We start from the raw sequence: 18995 nt of genomic DNA, 5'->3' as shown, positions 1-18995 counted from the left end.
GGCCCCTCCCAGCCCACTTCCCACAGGTTAGAAATCATGAATCTCGAACTGCGGTTCCCAGGGCGTACTTTCATATCCTTCTGATTGCTGTGCTTCTTTGTGCCACGTGAAGGCAAACTTGTTCTCTTGTGAACGGCGCAGGCTGCCTAGTCAGTCTTGTACTCTGCGGAGAGGAGGAGCTCAGTGCCTCACTGACCACTGAGCACACTGCTGTGTCCCTCAGTAACGACAGGACGTGCCCCAGGCCTCGGTGTCTAAATTTCATTGCCCTCTGGCTCAGTTTTAGGACACTGTTTCTTTACTTTAGCAAGGTCCCAGGTTCATTTGCAGTGTTGCAGATAGCTGCTGGGATTTGTAGTGTCTCCTACAAATCCAAAATTCCTTTTGAAAATGGAGCAATAGTTTTTCTGGGATATCCAGGAATTGATTTGTGATTTCTAAACCTCTGATTCGAAAGCTCAGTGCGGGACCTCTAGATAGAAGATCCATCTTTTCGAGAACAAACTTGCCCACTGGGTTAAAGGTTTCAGCTCCACTTGCTTCACACTAATCCACGCAGACGCACGTTCACTCACAGTGTGACTGCGCTTGTGCTTCTGAGCACAGATTGACAGGGAAACGCCAGAGAGGAACCAGAGCCCAGCAGGTCTGGGAATTCACAAGTGTGGAGATACCTATCTATCTATACCATCGAGAAACTTTGTTTTTATTAAGTATAGTCTGAGAGAGATCCCCAGTGGAGTCTGTTACTAGGGGACTTCCCCAAGAATGTGGTCTGAGTGCATAATCACCATAAAACATTTTTTTCATCACCGGATAGTGAAGACCAGCCCGAGGATGGGTAGGTAGTGTGGACAGCAGTTAGATTTTATTGTAAAATTTAAAATAAATGAAGAAATCTTAAAGTTGTCCTTTTAAAAATAAAAGAAAGACACAAATTCTCAGCAGTCTGAAAAGCTGGAGAAAAACTCGTAATTTGTGCATTTGGCCCATCCTGGAAGGGGGGGTCTGGCTGCCTGGTGCCCAGGGCAGTGCCGTGTTGTCTGCAGGTTGTGTTGTCCCAGGTTGCCCAGTACAAACCAGGGGATCCCGGGCAGAGACTCCAGTCCTGCCAGGTCTGCCAGTTCGTCCATCTGTCTACTCCTCTTCGGACTCCTGGAGCAGGGCCTTGTGAGAACTGGTGTCAGAAGAGCTGGTCTTCAGCAGCCTGATCTCCATGTCTTCTCCCTCCCTCGCGGCTCGCCTCCGCACACAGCTGAGCACAGCCAGGGGGGCAGAGGAGACAGAGAGTCGTCAGAGCTCTAGGTTAGTCACTGGGAGGTTGTGGGTTCGAATCCCACCTGGAACACTGCAGTTGTACCCTGGAGTGAGGTACCTGGCTCAGCCTGCTCCAGGAGAATGCCAGTGGTTATACTGCCTTTATAGGCTTTGTACCCAGGGTATGAATACCTTCCCCGTCGACAATATTATTATTTTCCAAACTGCTCATTCCAGGGAAACCCTCCCCCCCTCCTCGTGTTGTGGCCACTCACCACCAGACTGCTGTGTAATTCCCCGCAATGACCAGAAGGGCGGCGGCGTAGTGCCAGCAGTAGCACATGGTGATGAACATGATGTTGTTGTGGTCCTTTTCGTCCCACTGCTCGCCGCCTCCAGGAGGGTACAGCACGAACCCGATCTGCAGACACAGGCATGGCGTCAGAACCCTCCCTGCGCTCCGGCAGTCCCCTGGCTTATCTTTAGTGTAGATGCACACAGCACTCCTGTCAGGGACTCCTGCCAGGCTCTCAGTTCAGGGTCTGGAGCTGTTATTTTATTTAATTTAAAAAAATACAGCATTCTGTCATCCCAATCAGCGTTGTCTTGTCAACGTGAGAAATAGGACACCTTATTTTTTTTGCTTTAAATATTATTATCCTGGTGACAGACAGACCCTCGAGCTCCGTTTTGCATATAAATGAAAATTGATATCGGAACCTCTCAGGACTCACCCTGTTGACCCTAACCCCTCCACTGCCTGATGAGGGCGAATGTCCTGGGCGGATTCTTCAGTGGTGATGTGCAGCGCGGCCGGTCGTGATCAGTGTCCTTCCTCGCCTGACCCCACCCCCAGCCCTGCTCTCAGACAGCAAGCTAACCCCTGACTTACGATGTGTGAGAGTGACAGAGCACAGGAAATGTGCAGTCAGATAATTCAGCTGCGTTTCGCTCCTTCTGTGCGGCGGGGGGGGGGCGGAGGTGCCCCTCCGCAAGAGGCCCCGGCCCGGAGCCTGCGGGGCCAGGGTGTGTGCGGGCGGACCGGAGCGTCGGCGGGGTACCTGCCAGAACCAGGTGCCCTGCAGGATGGCCAGGCTGGCCCGGAAGAGCTGCAGCACGGGGCTGTCCCTCAGGAAGACCTCCAGGAAGGTGCTGGCCGCCCCCCCGAACACGGCCACCAGCAGGAGGGAGTGCACGTGCACGTCCAGCGGGGTGCGGCTGTGCACGTGGAAGTAGAACAGGAAGCCTGGGGCAGGAGGGAGAGGGCAGGGGGGCAGTTACGCTAACGGGAGCACACACAGAAACCAGTCAGGAGCCGCGAGCACTCTGTCTGACCCAGCTGAAGCATGAGCTGGAAAAACCTCCGTGTCCAACTCTGACCTGAGCCCGGCCATAATCGGACAGAAGCCAGAGACATCCGGGTGTAAAGCTCATCCATCAGTCCCCCTGACCCCGAGAGGGCACACAGGGCACTTCTGGAGCTTTTCTTTTTTAACTTTGTAAGCGATGTTTCTTTTTGGTTTGAAAATCTCCCTGGGGTTTGGTCTTTTAACGCCGTCGCCTGTCACTCTGCCCCCTGGGGGGCCGGCGCCGAGCGAGTGGACCCACCTTCCACGAAGAGCGCGAGGGACAGGGCCAGCCGGTCCAGGCCCGGCGGCGCCGGCAGCGGGGAGGCGGTCAGGAGGTCGGCGATGCCCGAGACGCCATAGAAGAGGTACATGGTGCTGTGCTGCCAGTTCATCAGCTTCACCCAGGCGTGGTCCTCGCGGTTATAGAGGCGGGCGTGGGGGCCGTCCGGCACAAACTGCTCAGCCATGATCCCTGGGGGGGAGAAGGCAGCAGGGTCACGAGCAGCAGCCTGGCTTCCTGTGAGACAGTGACCAACCAGCGCCCCTGCCAGGTGAGTGTCGGGGGTCTACAGGGGTCTAGTCAGCCCAGGTGAGGTCATGGGTGCAACTGGGCTCTAACATCAGCAGACAGGTGTGTGCCAGCCGACTGAGAGAGAGAGCTGAGAGAGTCCAACCGACCGCTGAAGTGAAAGTGTTTTTTGATGAACTCGGAAAGCTGCGTTCCTTGCCAGACAGGATCAGCCAGTATGAGATATGAAGGGTGATTTTTGAGTGAAGGTAATGAATGATTTTTCGACACAGAATGAAAGGGGTGGCATGTTCTAGTAACTAGAGTAGAATACCCTGGTGGCTCTTTACAGAAAGGGATCAGTACTTATTAAAATGAAGATGGCGACTGGGTATAAGAGGTTAAGTCAAGATTAATGTACCAGGGTCCCTTTGTATACAAGGGAAGTTTGAGAATATTATAATTTTTAATTTGAGTGACATGGAGTAACTGTTCTGGTCTACTTAACATTGACTGATAATTGAAGAGTTGAGCAGAATAGTGAATGGACCTTCCTAGTGTCCCAAGAGGGGACCACCGAAACATCTAGAAGAGCAGAGGGGTTCTGTCCACCACAGCAACAGGCCGCCACAACACAGAAATGGAGGTGACAAGCTGACTAGGCTGTGAATTTTGTGGATCGTGGCACGGCATTGTCACAACCACACAGTGAGCACACGCAGGCTCCACACAGAACGTGGCCCGGTCTGACCCGAGAGCTGCGAGGCACTGAGCAGCAGGGCTTCCTGCGGGTTTCTCTTGCGCTTGCATCGAGAAAGCCTGCTGGTTACAGACATGCTTAAAGGGAGGCAGGGCAACATCTAGAAATGTAAACAAGGAAGGCGGGTTGGCGTGCTGACTCTGGGCCTGAGCGTCTGGTTGTGCGCTGCAGAGTGACATTCCACTGAGCTGACCTGGCCCCTGTCAGTGATCACGTTTCACACACGCACACCCAGGAGCTGATTCTTTCACAGACGGTTAGATCGTATAGCCTGGTCTTCATTCAGCTGGTTTTGAGACCCATATTTTTATTTTTGATAAACCTGTACTTCACGATGCCTCGCTTTGTTGTACCTTCTGTAAAGCATACGCGGTTTGTAAGGCAACTGGAATGGCTTTGTCATGACTTGTGCTGTATGAAGATCACCCAGGCAGCAGTCTCCCTGATTGCACAACAGTGAACTCGGCACGTGACTGGACCGGTTTACTCTTGGTGTAAGAGGCCCGTTCTCATCCAACAGTGTATGACACTGGCAGGCACACACCATCCAGCCCGGCTTGCTCGCTGGGACACTGGAATCCAGTGGCTCTGATGGCAGCAATGTTCCTGAAAGAAGAAGAGGGTTGCTGCTGGGATGATGGCTGGGGTCAGAAGGTCTTGGGTTGCTCTTTGTGTGTGTGGTGTTGTGGTCGTGGAGGGCTCGGCAGTGATATTAACGCCTCTGACCGCTGCTGGGAGCTGGAGCGGCTCCGGCCTGCAGTCAGAACAGCAGCGCGGACTGACAGGCACACAGCAAAGCCTCTCTGGCCACTTCCTGCTGGTAATTAAGCGATGAGGTCGTTAAGTCAGTTGGCCCTTAAATTCACACAGGGAGCTGCGTCAGCATGCATAGCCTGCAGAGGAACAGGGAATGTTTATTCCATGCCGAAAGGAAAAGAAAAGAGACACAACGTTTCGGCTACGTGGAGCCTTCCTCAGGTGTGACACCACCGCATGGAATAAACCTTTACCTGCTCATTTAAATATACGGGCACCTTCCTGCTTCACTTGCTTTCGTCGTACTAATTTTGCAGATTTCCTTTAAACGAAGTCCAGAGCCTTCGGTGGCTGAGCGCAGACCAGAGCCACAGCAGTGCCTTGTGACCTCCCGGTACTCTGCCCACTGCAGGCCGGCCCTGGGCCCCGAGACTCACCCACGAAGGCGAAGAAGACCTTGACGGCCCCCTCTATCAGATCCATCCGGGAGAAGGCCAGAGGCGTTTTGGTGCGTCCCCCCGGCCGCCCGCCCCGCCCGCCGCAGCAGTGCTGCAGGGGGTACTTGACTGACCACCAGAGGCCGAACGCCAGGAAGAAGCTGCCGGGCAGGGCGTGCCCCTTGAAGTTGGCCATCCTGCCCCCAGCTGGGAGTCCCTGTGGAGGAGAGGTAGGTCCCGCTGTTAGAGCAGGAGAGGCTGTTCTCTGGGGAGCACTGAGCAATAGAGCCTGGCAAGGAACAGGCACAGGGACCACAGCCTGGACACAGAGACTGGACACAGACAGACCTGGCTGACCAGAGATGACAGGCTCAGTGTCCACAGTCTAGACACAGAGACTGGACACAGACAGACACAGCCTGGACACAGAGACTGGACACAGACAGACCTGGCTGACCAGAGATGACAGGCTCAGTGTCCACAGTCTAGACACAGAGACTGGACACAGACAGACACAGCCTGGACACAGAGACTGGACACAGACAGACCTGGCTGACCAGAGATGACAGGCTCAGTGTCCACAGTCTAGACACAGAGACTGGACACAGACAGACACAGCCTGGACACAGAGACTGGACACAGACAGACCTGGCTGACCAGAGATGACAGGCTCAGTGTCCACAGTCTAGACACAGAGACTGGACACAGACAGACACAGCCTGGACACAGAGACTGGACACAGACAGACCTGGCTGACCTGAGATGACAGGCTCAGTGTCCACAGTCTAGACACAGAGACTGGACACAGACAGACTTGGGTGACGAGAGACGACAGGTTCAGTGTCCCCAGCCTGGATACAGACTGGACACAGACAGACCTGGCTGACGAGAGATGACAGGCTCAGTGTCCACAGTCTAGACAAAGAGACTGGACACAGACAGACTTGGGTGACCAGAGATGACAGGTTCAGTGTCCACAGCCTGGACACAGATGGACACAGCCTGGCCATAGAAACTGGACAGCCAGGTCTGTGCCCAAAGAGGACAGGCTGTGCCCCCACAGCCAGTAGGGAGAAGAGGAGACACAGATGCACTTTAATAAATAAACCTTGATTAGACAAGCATCCATCCCTAATCTAATTAATCTAATTACAGTATTCCCACACCTACAGTCCTACTGGGAGAGGAAACTGCCATAGAGCTGTAGCCCAGTGTGTGATCTCCTGTCCCAGCCTGAGGGACAGAGAGTGGCTCTCTGAAACAATAACATGTTATTGCTGTAAATGTTAGTATATCATTGCTTTGGAAACACTAATAAACACCTTGGCACTGGCCAAGCGTAAATGTTCACCGACTTCCTGAACAGTAAAAATGCTTCTCATTTTATTGCGATTTGAATTCCCAGAATATTCGGGTAAAAACACACAAACTGTCACAGATTCCGAACAGAATGCTTCCTCTTCTCCCGAGCATTGGGAAGCGGTGATGATTGTTGTTATTATTATTAGACGAGGTGGAGATCTCTGCGGTACAGAAACGCTCGCACATGCTGTAACTGCGGTAGGGGGGAATCGGTTTGAGAGGCAGCGTCGCTATCAGTCGGACAGCAGACTTTGCACCGTGGCTCCGTCGGGCAGGTGTTCACGGGGCTCTGCGGGGCTGTGGTCGCCATCACAACAGCGCGACAAACAGAGCTCCCTGAGGGCCCAGGCGCAAAGCAGGCTTTGGGAAATCTGGCCACCAAACATTTTTCTAAAGTCATTTTGTGTTATTCCCGGAGCTCTATGGGTTTTCTGAAGGTTGAAGAAAGCCTTGTCAAATTTACGCCAGAGAATGTAGTCGAGACCCCACCACTGGATTCCCAGTTACTTTTCAAAAAAGGGTTTCGCACTTTCTGTTACAGTGAACGGCCCCGAACCTGCAGTTCATGGACACAAGGTTCAAGAAAACGTGCAGTCATTTTTTTAACACCATTCTATTTTCTTGTCTCGCCTTTAATGTTAAAAAGGTAGAAAACGAAGATTAAGGTGAGAAAAGGATGAATCACTTTCATTTAAAAACGAAATACCTGATTTTCGGAGCGGCTCTTCCTCGGTGTCCTAGGCTGGGCCAGAGGGTGTCCGGGCTCCGGGCTGCGGTCTCCAGCGGACTGAGCGCCTCGCGGCGGTGCGCCCGCTGGCTCCGCCTCGCGCCTGCCCTGCGCACCTGCACAGCGCGCGCCCTCCAGACCGGACCCCACCTGTGCGCACTGACGGAGGTGCGCACGGTCGAGGAGGGCAATTATTCCAAAACATTCCCAGCACACCGCTTCAGCCTTGCCTTATGCATACAGGCGATTGCACCGCATACGAGCCTGCCATGAGCACAGTTCTGATTAGACTCACATTTAGCCTCCTCACGTATTTTAATAATAGTTCGAATGTATTGACAAATTAAGAGAGGCTTTACTGAGCGGGGATACACTACTAGACAAACACGGATTTGTTATTAACTAAATAGCAACTCGACGTGTTTTCCAACATAGTCAGCAAGTATACGGTGCGTTATCTTCATGTTATCATGATGACACCGTTCTGAACAAAAGAGAAAGCTTCGCTTTCAACTATTTTACATAATAGTATACATGATGGAGATGTACATGAATTCAACATAAAATTAGTAATAAATACCGGTAGCGGGAATTAACAGGACACTGACTAGCTGGAAACGACAATTGCTCCAGCGTGGCTACGTCCGTGTGTTCGTTCTGTGGGTTTTACACGGTTTTACTGTGGGTTTTACACCTTCGTCCCTTGTTTCCCGTCTTGTGCGGGTCTCGGATCCACACCGCCCCCGCGCGATGCACTTGAGCGTGCAGAGAAGTAGCTCGCGCAGAGATTAATGCACAGTGTAGCGGCACGAAGTAACTCCCAGCCTCATCCTGAGCACTAATACTAAAACACCTAGAACTCCTCATGGGCGCAGCTGAACCCCAATCCATATTTCAGTCATTCAGCAGTGTTGCTGCACAGTGACAGTGCAGTCTTCCACAGGTTCAGTGTGCTCTTCTGTAGAGGCTCAAAATAAGCGATTCAGATCACTGGTTCACATGGAAGGATTCAGCTTGAGCATCCAAATACTGATTCCAAATATTCCCTTGAGAAAGTGTTCTCCCAGCCCGTGAAACGGAGTGGGGCGGGACACTGGAAGGGAGTGATTACTCCTGCTGGCACTGTGCACAAACACTAGGAGTCTCTGGTGGAAGTTGGAACACAAGTGGCATTCACAATAATCAAGGACAATTGTACAAATTCAGTCAGCTACCATAAACTGAGAATGAATTTCAAGTCAGAATGAAACACTACTCAAAAATGACCCTGAAAGTCAGGATGAGATCTAGAAATCTGTTATCAATACCCAAAAGATCAGAACCTTTGGAAAAACTCACAGCAGAATGGTGATCAATAGAAAACAGGCTTCAATGATGTCTTAGGAAGTTGTGACATCAGTTCCATTCATTATACAGGCTGAAGTGATTGAATAGCCTCACTTAGTAATTGATAGGGAGAATGAAAGCTATTAGTACATCAATCAGAAGTGTTCAGTAAAAACAACCAAAAATAACTTTCTAGAGAACAAAATTAATGAAATCAAAGCTCATTCAATTAACTTCCTTAGATAAAGACTTTACTACTAACTGTAAACACTCAGAATGGATCAAGTTGACAATTCCAGCTCAAGAAGCAGCTGTACACAGTAATATCTAGTTCATACACACAGATTATAGCTCAACGCCGCTGGAGAAGGAAGGGGCTCATAGTGAGGAAATCAGGAGAACCTTTATTTAGCACAGCACTCGACATTTTACACAGTGTCTGAGTCAAGTATACAGAGCAACAAGGAGGCAGGAAGAAACTAAAACAGACTGAACTCGTACACACTTTCTCACAACTCCTGAGGCTGCTGCTAGGGTCAGTTCACTGCGTTGGTGGTCTTGACTGCAAAGGGCTGATGGAAATTAACTCTGTGTGAACAAGTGAGATCTCAGGAGACAAGAGAGAAGAAAATGAATCCATAACATAATGGAAACATGGAGTTCAGGGGTTTCAGTTTGTAGTCACCTGGAAGGTCAAGTAGAAACTCACAGGCTGTGGATCTGCAGCCTTCAGCAGTATATCTTTCATCTTCAGGAGGGATTGAAGAAGGACACACAGATAAAGGAAATGACACTGGATCCAGGAGAGTGAAAAAATGGAAACATTAAACATAAAACATAAAAACTTTAAATATGTAGATGTTGGAGTGGGGAGCTGTATCAGTGTGTGTTGGCTGCAAGGGAACAAGATGAATTTAACTGAAAAATAGAGAGGATCACCTGAAAAAGACTCTACAGCAAAAATGTTTCTCCTTCATCTTTCAGCTTGAAATCCAGATTTACCTGTTTGAACAATGAGGTAGAAGAGTCAGTGGGGACTCACCTGGAGTCCTGGGTGATGAGACTCAGGAGGAGGTTTGATCACGTCAATCCACAGCCTCATCAGACCAGGAGGAGACAAACGGTGTCAGAGGCAGCGCCGACAACAGGTATGGACCCGGGGTCACAGGCAGGGGGATCGGCTGAACAGTGAGAGAGAGAGAGACGGGGGCAATCGACAGAGGGAATGAGTGAGATTGATGGAGGAAGGGTCAGGAGACAGAGGGAGCTCCCAAGATGCCCCATCACAATCCTCCACGAGATCAGTGCCCTGACAGTTACAGAGAGGGGAACAGGTAGAGAGCACAAGCAGTCTTGGGGACTTGGAAATTTAATATTTCTTAAGTCTCTAAAGCTCTCTAATATTTTGTGTTGATTCATTTTCAAACAAGTTTCAAGTATTCTGCCACAACGGGGCTCCATCTCTCTAATTGCTTGGTTTGCAGTAGTCTGAGCTCTGATTTAGTGATGGACAGCTCCTCCTCTGAGCTGAGATGTTGATCACATGCAGAAGAGTGAGGACTGGGGTAGTAGTGGGGTTAGGGAGTGGACATGCCATCAACATCTGAACCCAGAGGGAGTGCTTAAGACACACAGTACTCCTGTGGTTGTCAGAGTTCATATGAATCTTCAGCTTTTATTTGAAGAGATCTGGAACATTAGTGACAGAGGAAGAAGTATAGAAAGGTAAAATAATACATTGAGATAGAGGGAGAGAGAGAGCTGGAGAGAAAATACTGAAACTTACCTCTCGACTCAAACATGGTTCTGCTTGACTGCCCGAAGATGTGGTTTTGTGCGCGATATTGAGAGAAAGGAGTTAGGTCTGTTAGTCTGTTAGTCTGTTAGTCAGAGTTGAAGAGCAGGATTTGCAGGACAATAGAGGGGCGAATATTCACAGGAATAAGAAATATACAGACAGAAAAAATTCTCACAAAACATTTCCAAACTATCGCGGGCACAATAATGTCATACAGGTGTCAATGCACAAAGTAGTAAAGCTTAAAGCGCGTTTGCGCACACGATACTTACTGCCCTCTCTGTTGTCCGGCCCTCGCGCGTAAGGAGGATAAACGGACCGGCCAGAATTTATAGGCCTTGGAGCCACAATGACCAATAAACAGGCACGACGACATCAGTCGTGGCCCCGCCCACAAAAACCTTTTATTAATATTCAATATATAGCGGCGATTTTACTATTAAACAAATTTGTAGTTCGTCTTCCCAACGCATGAGGGCGGTCCAACCCCACCCTCTGCGTCGAGGAGGCGGGACTGGGCGGCGTGACGTTAAGACTCCTGATAGGCTGAGGCTGCGCATATTTAAATTAGCTCCGCCCCCGTGACGGCTTTTTCCGGAAGTTCTGCCACAATTAGGAGCTGAGCGTTTTCTCGATTTTTATTGTTTTTTGGCTTAATTTTTTAGTGATATCGTTATAACACCGTGCGGAATTCATATCGGACCCGCTTGACTTTCACCTCGTGAGTAAAAAGCGATTTTTTTGTTGTTTGCGTTGGATCAGCAAGATGGCGACTTGGGCTAATTTGCATTTATTAAAATCAGAGGCCGATCGCTTGTATTGTAATGAGCTAATTTGCATTTGTGTTGTTAATGTAATCTGGTTTTCGTTAGAATTGTTTTTGAGAATTTTAGACCAAAACCGTTCACTTTGCTTAAGTGAGTAAAAAGTGATTTTTGTTGTTTGTGTTTTATTAGTGAGACGTCGGTGTTGAAACCCTCATTTGCATTAAATCTGCATATTATATATATATTATAATCAGGCATCAGCTGCTTGTATACTAATGAGCTATTTATATGTATGTTGTTAAATTGAACTAAATTTAAAAACAATTGTATTGGAAATTGTGTTTTTTCCAGATATATTTCGTTTTTACTTTGTACTGAACAAAAGCTTTAATGTGTAAAAACAAAGTTACCCTGTTTATGTTTTGTTAGTAAGACGTCGGCGTTAAAACTCTTATTTGCAATTAAGTTTCTATTAAAATTGTTCACAAGTTGTCTTTATTTTAATTAAATGTTTTGTTCATGCTTCTGTTTTACTTTTTGAACTTTGAAAAAAACTATTTCAATTTGATTTTGTAGTTTCTAAAATGTATTTTTACACTATACTGAAATAAAATAGTTCAGTTTTTTAAATTCTTGATTATTTGTCTTTTTTGGATAATTTCTTTTCAAAGAAACTGTCTTGATGCCTTTTGCATCGCGTTAATCTAAAATGTTTAAATGTTTCAGAGATTTGAAACATTGAAAGGGTCGCTGATTAACTTTTTATTCTGTAGTTTACATGTCAAATTATGCTAAGTAATTATAATGAGTACATTGATTATGTATGAGTTAATTAAAGGTCTTTAACATTAAACAAAGCACTCCCAGGGCAGGGCTTAGAGACAGCCATTTGTGATTGGAGTCAATGTCTTGTCAATCATAAAAACACACCCTTTTAGAACAGCGTCATCGTTGGGGGTGTGGTGTTTTGATTGACACGTCTGTCAACCAATCAGAAGCATGGAGTATGACTTTAAAATCATAGTCCTAAGTCCTTTCCAATCAGATTTCTTGTGGGGCGGGACATGGGCGTGGTTGTGGAATTTGACCAATCGTTTGAGGGTAAAAATTGTGGGGTGGGCTTTAACCCGAACATTTTGATTGGTCGGTGTGACGTTGCATAAGTGACGCCCCTCATTAATGATACACCACACCCCCTCATTAATGCGACACGCCTCTTGTTAACCACGCCCCTTCGTTAATATTCGTGTTCCTCCTTTTCTTTGGTTTTACGTTTGTGTTAAAATAATGTTACCAAGAAAACAAGACAGAACTCGGAATTCTTTATTGAGTGTTGCAGCATACAAATCAAAGACTGTTGGTTACAATGAGTTACAGAAAATACAGAGCGAGTTACAGCATCACAAGTAACCGCGTCCGTGGTGGTGATTTTCCTTCCCAGCTGCAGCAGTCTGGTCGGTGCGGGATGGGTTCTGTCCGGGCGGCAGGGACAGCAGCCAGGCGCGACCTGAAACAAGAAAAACAGGTAAGCGACAGCGACAGCAGGCAGATGCAGTGAGGAGAGAGAGGAGGAGCACAGGGAGTCACTGGGCAGTACAGCGCACCTCGCTTTGCGGGACGCGGGCTCGTCCTACTGTCGGGAAAAGTGAAACTAAGGCTGCGTGGTTCTGACCTTCAGACGGCCTCCTTCATGGGATGGGTGATGCTTACGCTATATTTTTGATTCAAGTGTAGATGCCACACGACTTACGTTTTATTAATTTTAACATTCACTCTTATATAAGGTCAGTGCGTTTTACAGAGACGCGGTTTGTTCGTGTGACCTGGATTGTGGTTCTAAATGTTACATGATTTTAAATATTTAGTTCTACGTGCACCAGCATTCTGCTACCTGTTTTCAAGCTGGAAACTTCTGCTTCGTTTCAGGTCGGTCTTGGCTTTCTGAAAATAATGTTGCGCTTTAAGCAATGTGTATGACCCAGGATCACACAAAGCAAGGTGTGGCTGCAGTGTATCGATATCACATCTGTCCCGGGACACTGCGGGGCTACTGAGCACTAGATCATACATGGGATCCAGGCTGTTGGAGAAGATTGGTTTTATAATAACTGAGCTCCAGCGCACTACAGGTAAGGGGCTGTTCCTACTAATCAAGTGCTCCCCCTGATGAGATCTAGTTCTCAGTTTGCTCCCACCCACAGGGATCTCAGATTCACAACAAATCATGTCAACCCCCTGCATTGTTAAATACAGCAGGACTCCCCCTATGTCTAGACACAGTACCCACCCCCAATGAGCCACAACTTTACAGTCAAGCAATTTTTATTAGTGAGCAGGAGATGAATTAATCCAGTAGCATACAGTTCTGGAATTGAGTGCACACACTTGAAAATATTCAAGTACAAACAGTTCAACTCTGCCATTTCAAACAGGAAAGATTAGGACACATAGGGTTCTAGATCCTTTTGAGGCAATAATTGCCTGCAGTCTGGACACATTGAGCTCACTGTTCTCTGTGTGATCCGAGACACTTTGCAGCTACAGAGGTGTCTGTTCTTGAGGGTTTAGGGCTTTTGTGTTCTTTACTATATACACTGCTGCTCAGGTGGAGCGAGATGTGGAGTGTAGTTTGGCCATTACTAGACTGTTCACTTTTCTCCTGCTGACCTCCTGACTGAGGTGTTCCTGCTGCAGACCGGTGTTACAAATCCCCACCGTTTAGCTCTCACCTTAAGTAATCCAGAACATTAGTATTGATATAGGAAAACATACATAAAATGGAGTTATAGAGTCAAAAAATGTCAGATTAATTGTGCATGTCAGCATTCGTACCAATTTATTCAGTTCCCTTAGTGGAGTGAAAGAGTGCCTGTATAATATCAGGGTGTGGAGATCTACTTCAGATCACCCTGGAGATCAGTCAGAGTCTGCTCACCTTGGCAATCTATAATCTCAGTCCTCTGTGAGTGATGAACAGCAGGAGTGGTGGCTAATTTAACCTCATCCTATGTTCTAACATATTGGCACACCGTCACTCTACACACATTTCAGAGCACAAGTCAGTACATGAGCAACTGTACTCTGTCTTCCATGGAGAACAGGAGTTACCCTTTCTTCAGGTGCTCTTACTTGAAATGAGTACTTCAGCAAGTAGCATCATGCTCAGCTGGATTGAAATCTGCAGCCAGACTTGGACAGTTTCTGTTTTCTCCTGAAGACCTCATTGGTTGCACTGATCAGCTATTTTGAGTTATTGGCATGCTGCATGGTGAATCACTCTCCAGTAAGTATGGAGGCATCTTCCCCTACATTAGAGACAGTGTTTCCGTCAACTACAGAAAGCATTCTTCTGCTGCCATCATGAGCAGCATTAATACAGATGAGGGAACCAGTTGGAGACACTCATGCATCCCCAGGCCATGACATTACCTCCACCAGGCTTCAGAATGTGCTCAGAGTACAGAGATGAAAGGTTCAAGTGTGCAGACAGAAAGGAGCTGCAGATGCTCCACAGAACAGCACCTTATCTGCGAGTCATGGCCTGGCCTGGGGAGATAATGAGGAGTTTTCTGCACCTCTACGCCTACATCAGCACTAATGCATTGGGTGTTGTGGATTCAGAGCCGAGAACTTCAGCAACACCTCAAGGTCTTCTGCACTCCCCCCTGAGCTCAGATGTTGATCACATGTACAGGGTGAGGATTAGGATCAGACGTGGCGTTAGTCAGACACCATACATGTCCTCTACATCTCAACTTGGAGGATGCACATCAAATATTCAGGTGTTGTGGCATTCTGTCATAATTCGTAGTGCAACCAAGGAAGTCATCAGGAGGAGAACTGAAAAACCTTACAATGATCAAGTTACTTTCAGCTTTCAATCCAGTGGAGCAGGAAGAAATAACTGAAGTATGATCACCTGAAGACTAAAGTACTCAGTGGCAGCAGGAGTTTCTAGGATGATTACTGATTGAACTCAATGGGTCACAGACCTCATTTACTTAAAATGAATGTGTCCCAATTACTTCAATATACAGGACTGAGGACAAAGGATGTTTTTACTGGAATATGATCAAATGTGTGCACAGAATCCAAATGTAAAATAATCCCTCAAATTACTGTTGTGTTCAGTACATATTGCTTGACTGTAAAGCCTAAGTTGACATTGCAATATTCATGCAGGACACCTTTCAAATGAAACCCAGCATGATCTAGTGTCCCATTGTATCAATACACCTTGACAGGAGGGGTCTGAGTGACCAGGGAAGTGGCGTGAATTAATGTGATCTATTCGCATGTTGTGCTGTTAGAATTAATGCTCTAGACCATGAAAAGATTGGACTTTCTTTGGGTGTGAGGGCAGCTGATGCTCTTCGAGAAATGATTGTTTAAGCTGCAGTAAAAGCCTGCTTGCTTCAATGTGCTCAGTATGGGAGCTGCACACGAACAAGTATGGGAGAATTCCCATTGAAAGGGACATTTATTCTGGCTGTGGAGTTCTCTTAACTGAAGAAATCAGCTACAACTATCCTTAACACTGTCACCGCAGAGTCCTGGTGTCTGAATGTTCACATACCAACCACAGAATTCACTCGGTCCACGTCTCCAGAAAACAGCTCCTTCCCCTGCGACAGTCGAGTTCATCCCAACACAAGCGCAGGAGAGCTGCTGTGTGGTTTGCATGCTGTCAGAAAGCAGGTGAAAGGCAGGAGCCATTAACAGTTCCTCAAGAAAGAATTATAAACTCTATAAATATTGAACCTGGTTTAAGAAGTGCTGACAATTTGCATCTTTACCTCAACACACCTTGACCTGCTGGTTAATGAGAACTTATTGCTTTCAGTCTATGAGCCTCTTCAGACTCCTGTTCTGTCTCAAGGTGACTCCACAGCCAGAACCTTTTTCTCATCTCCCTCCCAGTGTGGGATTGACTCTTGCTTGTTGCTTATTTATATTTCCTGTGAGCAGCAGTGCCTTGAGGTGGATAAAGAGCATGAGTGGGCAGTGTAGTGTCAGTGTGGGAGCCCATCCTGTCTCAGGGTATTGCACTGTGAAGGTGGGACCTTGATCTAGCTCTGGAGTCAGAGCTACTTGCAGCCTCTCCAGTCCACTGCATTCCAGTTACTGTACACAGATCTATTGAATTCATAATTGGTAGGATGTTCATACAATCAGAATTCAGGAGCTGGTTGTGTCATATTACTGCAGTACAGTGCACTGGAAGGGCTGCAAATTGTGTAGCTCTGACTAAAACCTTTTTACCAAGTAAGGTTGAACCTTGTGCTTAACTGAGCCCGTCGGGAGATGTGAACTCAAATCCACAGTTAACAGGATTTCTGCCCTCGGGCTGTTTGAAAACTCGCTGGTTAACAGCCGAGAGGAGCAGCTCCGGGATCCGCCGCCCCTATTGGCCGAGTCTGACCGAGAAGGCAGGTGCGGTCAGTCTGCAATTAGACTTCAATCCGCGGCTTTTTAGCGGTTCCGACAGCCGGGTCGCTTCTTCGCCTTTAAATAGCGAGTTTGCAAACAAAACGTTTCGAAATTTTACCGTTTCTCTGGGCGGACACTTTCGGAGCGCTTTATCACGATGGTACAAGAACACTGGGCTTTAAATGTGAATTATGTTGAAACTTACTTTGATGGAGCTGTTGGACGGGCTGACTTGTGGCTTCGAGTCTGCGGAGGAAAACTGGTGTTAGACTTGAACCTACAGCTTTCATATTGATGTTTTTTTCCTTTTTTCGTTTTACCTGTCAAATACGCCTTTTTCTCGTTTGTATTCTAGGCTTGTGGAGTATCCGGGCGAGGCTCTGGGCTTTAAACGGCGGCTGTCGGGTCCTTCTCGGCGTGGAGACCTGAGCGCAGACCCACCCGTGTACCGAGTGACCGGAGCTCCGCGGCGGATCCACAGGCGAGTCCGAGTCTCTTCTTCCTAGAAGCCGAGAGACCCGGTCAGGAAAGCGCAGCTTCAAGGCTCGTTTAGGACGGAAAACCACTTTCACAGGGGCTTCGTCGCTTACCGGTATCGCCCACTCTCGGTCCTGGCGAATCGAACGGTAGCGGGCTCCTTGTGGTTCCGGACTCTGTGCAGCTGCGGGTCCGGCTGGGTTTTCATCCTCCGGAGCCGGTTTGCATGAAGACGCGCCGACCGCTCTGTATAGCCTCTAACTTGGGGAAACTCGTAGCTTGACTTACCGGTACCTGACCGCAGGACCCTGGAGCCCAGCCGTGTGAGACCCGGTGTAAAGACTGAACCCGGGTGTGAGAGGAGAGAGAAACCGCTTACCTTGCTCTCGAAACGCCGGCTGCTCCCGTCCTGCTGTAAAGGTTAAAGCGAGAGAGGTAAAGCTTGCTATAAATGAATTTCTCCTTGAACAACGTTGCTTGTTCTGGTGAAACCTGCAAAAAAAAAAGTTTAGTGCATGTATGAGAGATTGAAACGCTTTTTGTTTTCTCTTTTCCGGCAGCCGAGCAAAGCGCCTGTACCGGGAGAGCAGCGAGGTACCAGTCGCGGTCTCCCGGCCGGCCGGCCGCCAGACTCTCTCCCCCCCACCTGTCTCCGCTCACGGACGCGCTCCCCACCCTGGGTCGGGACCCCAACCTACGGGAGCTGTAGGACAGACCGCCCCTATTTATAACGTGAACCCCTTGATGAGCGCGAAAAGGACGAGAAAGGTAGCTAATTAAGAGACACCTGGAACCGAGATGGGACTGTGGATACTGTTATATTAACACTGCTGTGTATTGTAATTGTTTTATATCATTGCTTTCTATCTTTATTTGCTGTAATAAACGGTTTAATTTTTACTTGGTTTGATTAATCTGACAGGGTTTGGGTGTGTGGGGCGGAGTACCCCGGAGTACCCGGAGTATAGAGCTGTGCATCGGGTCCCCCTGTGAACAGCCACACCAAACGGCTCGCAGCGCTACAGCCTCCGGGCACTGTCGCTGTCGGGGAGCCGGGAGGCGCTGGCCTGCGGCCTAGATTGCAGCCTCCATCCCCGCCCTCGAGTAGTATCTCCGCTAATCTTTGTTGCGGGGTTTTTTATAAAATGCTTTGGGATGTGCGGAGACTCGGGGATTTGAACCCAGACTCTCACCTCCCACAGTCCAGCGCCCTACAGGACGAGCCACAGCGTCGGGAGACGATAGAGCCCCCCTCTAGACTGAAAACCTTTAAAACTGCGATTCACTCGTCCTGCACTCAACAGCCCCCCTGCTGTAATAACGACAGCTCTGCTGGCTGAGAAGTATTTAATATTCATGCTGTTCTTGCATATTGCAGGTACTTGAGGTACAGAGTCCTGCTGTGACCCTGCCCACTGTTCAGGGTGGGTGTCAGTCCTGCCTACTGCACACTGCTTCACTGTGAACTGTGTTTCAGGGAGTCTCTGTGGCTCCCCCTCGCCTGCCTGCAGGTATATCTGACTTTGCTGTGTAGACCACAGTTAGACTCGTATTGCATGCGGATAATTAAGCTTTACTCTTCCAGTGTTCCCCACGAGATCCCCATCCGTCAACAGGCACAGAGCTCATATCAGAAGTTCCCCCGAAACTGGGACAGAAGTGTTCAGTCCCAGTCCACACAGTCCTTTTACTTTTCCCCTCCGCACGTGTCCCTGTCCCGGAGAAGTCCCGGCCCGTCTGCTCGTCCCCTCTGGCAGGTGAGCCAGCGCCATGCCGCCAGGGAACCCGGCGGAGGCTGGACAGGTTGGTCCTGTCCGCAGGGCCGGAGTGGGACGGGCTGCTGGGGAGGTACCCGGGGGCCTGGGCAGGCGAGCACGGCCACGTCCAGCCGAGATACTCTTCCTCCTGCAGGACCGCCGGCGGGCTCACCGTCACCCCTGTGCAGCACCGTCAACAGGAAGCTCTGCAGTCGGACTGGGAAAAACCGACGTTGCTGTTCCTCCCTCACCCCCAGGGGAGAGCTGTCCTTTTACTCCTCTTT

General features: G+C 48.7%; 1 protein-coding gene and 3 long non-coding RNA genes across 9 annotated transcripts; 1 reads left to right on the top strand and 3 right to left on the bottom strand.

Annotated features, from left to right (window-relative positions):
• Window positions 1-846: 846 nt before the first annotated feature.
• Window positions 847-5263, bottom strand: tmem45b (transmembrane protein 45B). The gene is made up of 5 exons (XM_069182391.1): window positions 5068-5263; window positions 2866-3078; window positions 2319-2503; window positions 1533-1678; window positions 847-1255 (listed from the first exon to the last, which is right to left on the bottom strand). The coding sequence occupies exons 1-5, from the start codon at window positions 5261-5263 to the stop codon at window positions 1138-1140; spliced, it is 858 nt and encodes a 285-aa protein (XP_069038492.1). The 3' UTR covers window positions 847-1137.
• LOC138224550 (uncharacterized) lies at window positions 3069-17854 on the top strand. Of its 4 annotated transcripts, none has more exons than XR_011183037.1 (8): window positions 3069-3157; window positions 5043-5297; window positions 9467-9630; window positions 10946-11001; window positions 12489-12572; window positions 12974-13176; window positions 16833-17389; window positions 17515-17854. It is a non-coding gene; the product is annotated as an uncharacterized lncRNA (long non-coding RNA). The 4 variants fall into 4 exon arrangements; XR_011183036.1 differs by having other exon boundaries at window positions 3076-3157; window positions 4948-5297; XR_011183034.1 differs by having other exon boundaries at window positions 3076-4852; window positions 4948-5297.
• On the bottom strand, window positions 8866-10738 carry LOC107075601 (uncharacterized). Of its 3 annotated transcripts, none has more exons than XR_001477115.2 (4): window positions 10553-10738; window positions 9525-9663; window positions 9168-9275; window positions 8866-9070 (listed from the first exon to the last, which is right to left on the bottom strand). It is a non-coding gene; the product is annotated as an uncharacterized lncRNA (long non-coding RNA). The 3 variants fall into 3 exon arrangements; XR_011183038.1 differs by having other exon boundaries at window positions 8866-9089; window positions 9192-9275; XR_001477114.2 differs by having other exon boundaries at window positions 8866-9275; window positions 10553-10734.
• Window positions 12295-17155, bottom strand: LOC138224551 (uncharacterized). Its single transcript, XR_011183039.1, has 4 exons — window positions 17068-17155; window positions 16798-16979; window positions 16683-16723; window positions 12295-12554 (listed from the first exon to the last, which is right to left on the bottom strand). It is a non-coding gene; the product is annotated as an uncharacterized lncRNA (long non-coding RNA).
• Window positions 17855-18995: the final 1141 nt, after the last annotated feature.

Source organism: Lepisosteus oculatus, chromosome 23 (genome assembly GCF_040954835.1).
Source record: "Lepisosteus oculatus isolate fLepOcu1 chromosome 23, fLepOcu1.hap2, whole genome shotgun sequence".
In the NCBI taxonomy this organism is placed as follows: domain Eukaryota; kingdom Metazoa; phylum Chordata; class Actinopteri; order Semionotiformes; family Lepisosteidae; genus Lepisosteus; species Lepisosteus oculatus.
The sequence above is the reverse complement of the archived record's forward strand: the minus strand, read 5'-3'. Positions and strand labels throughout refer to the sequence as shown.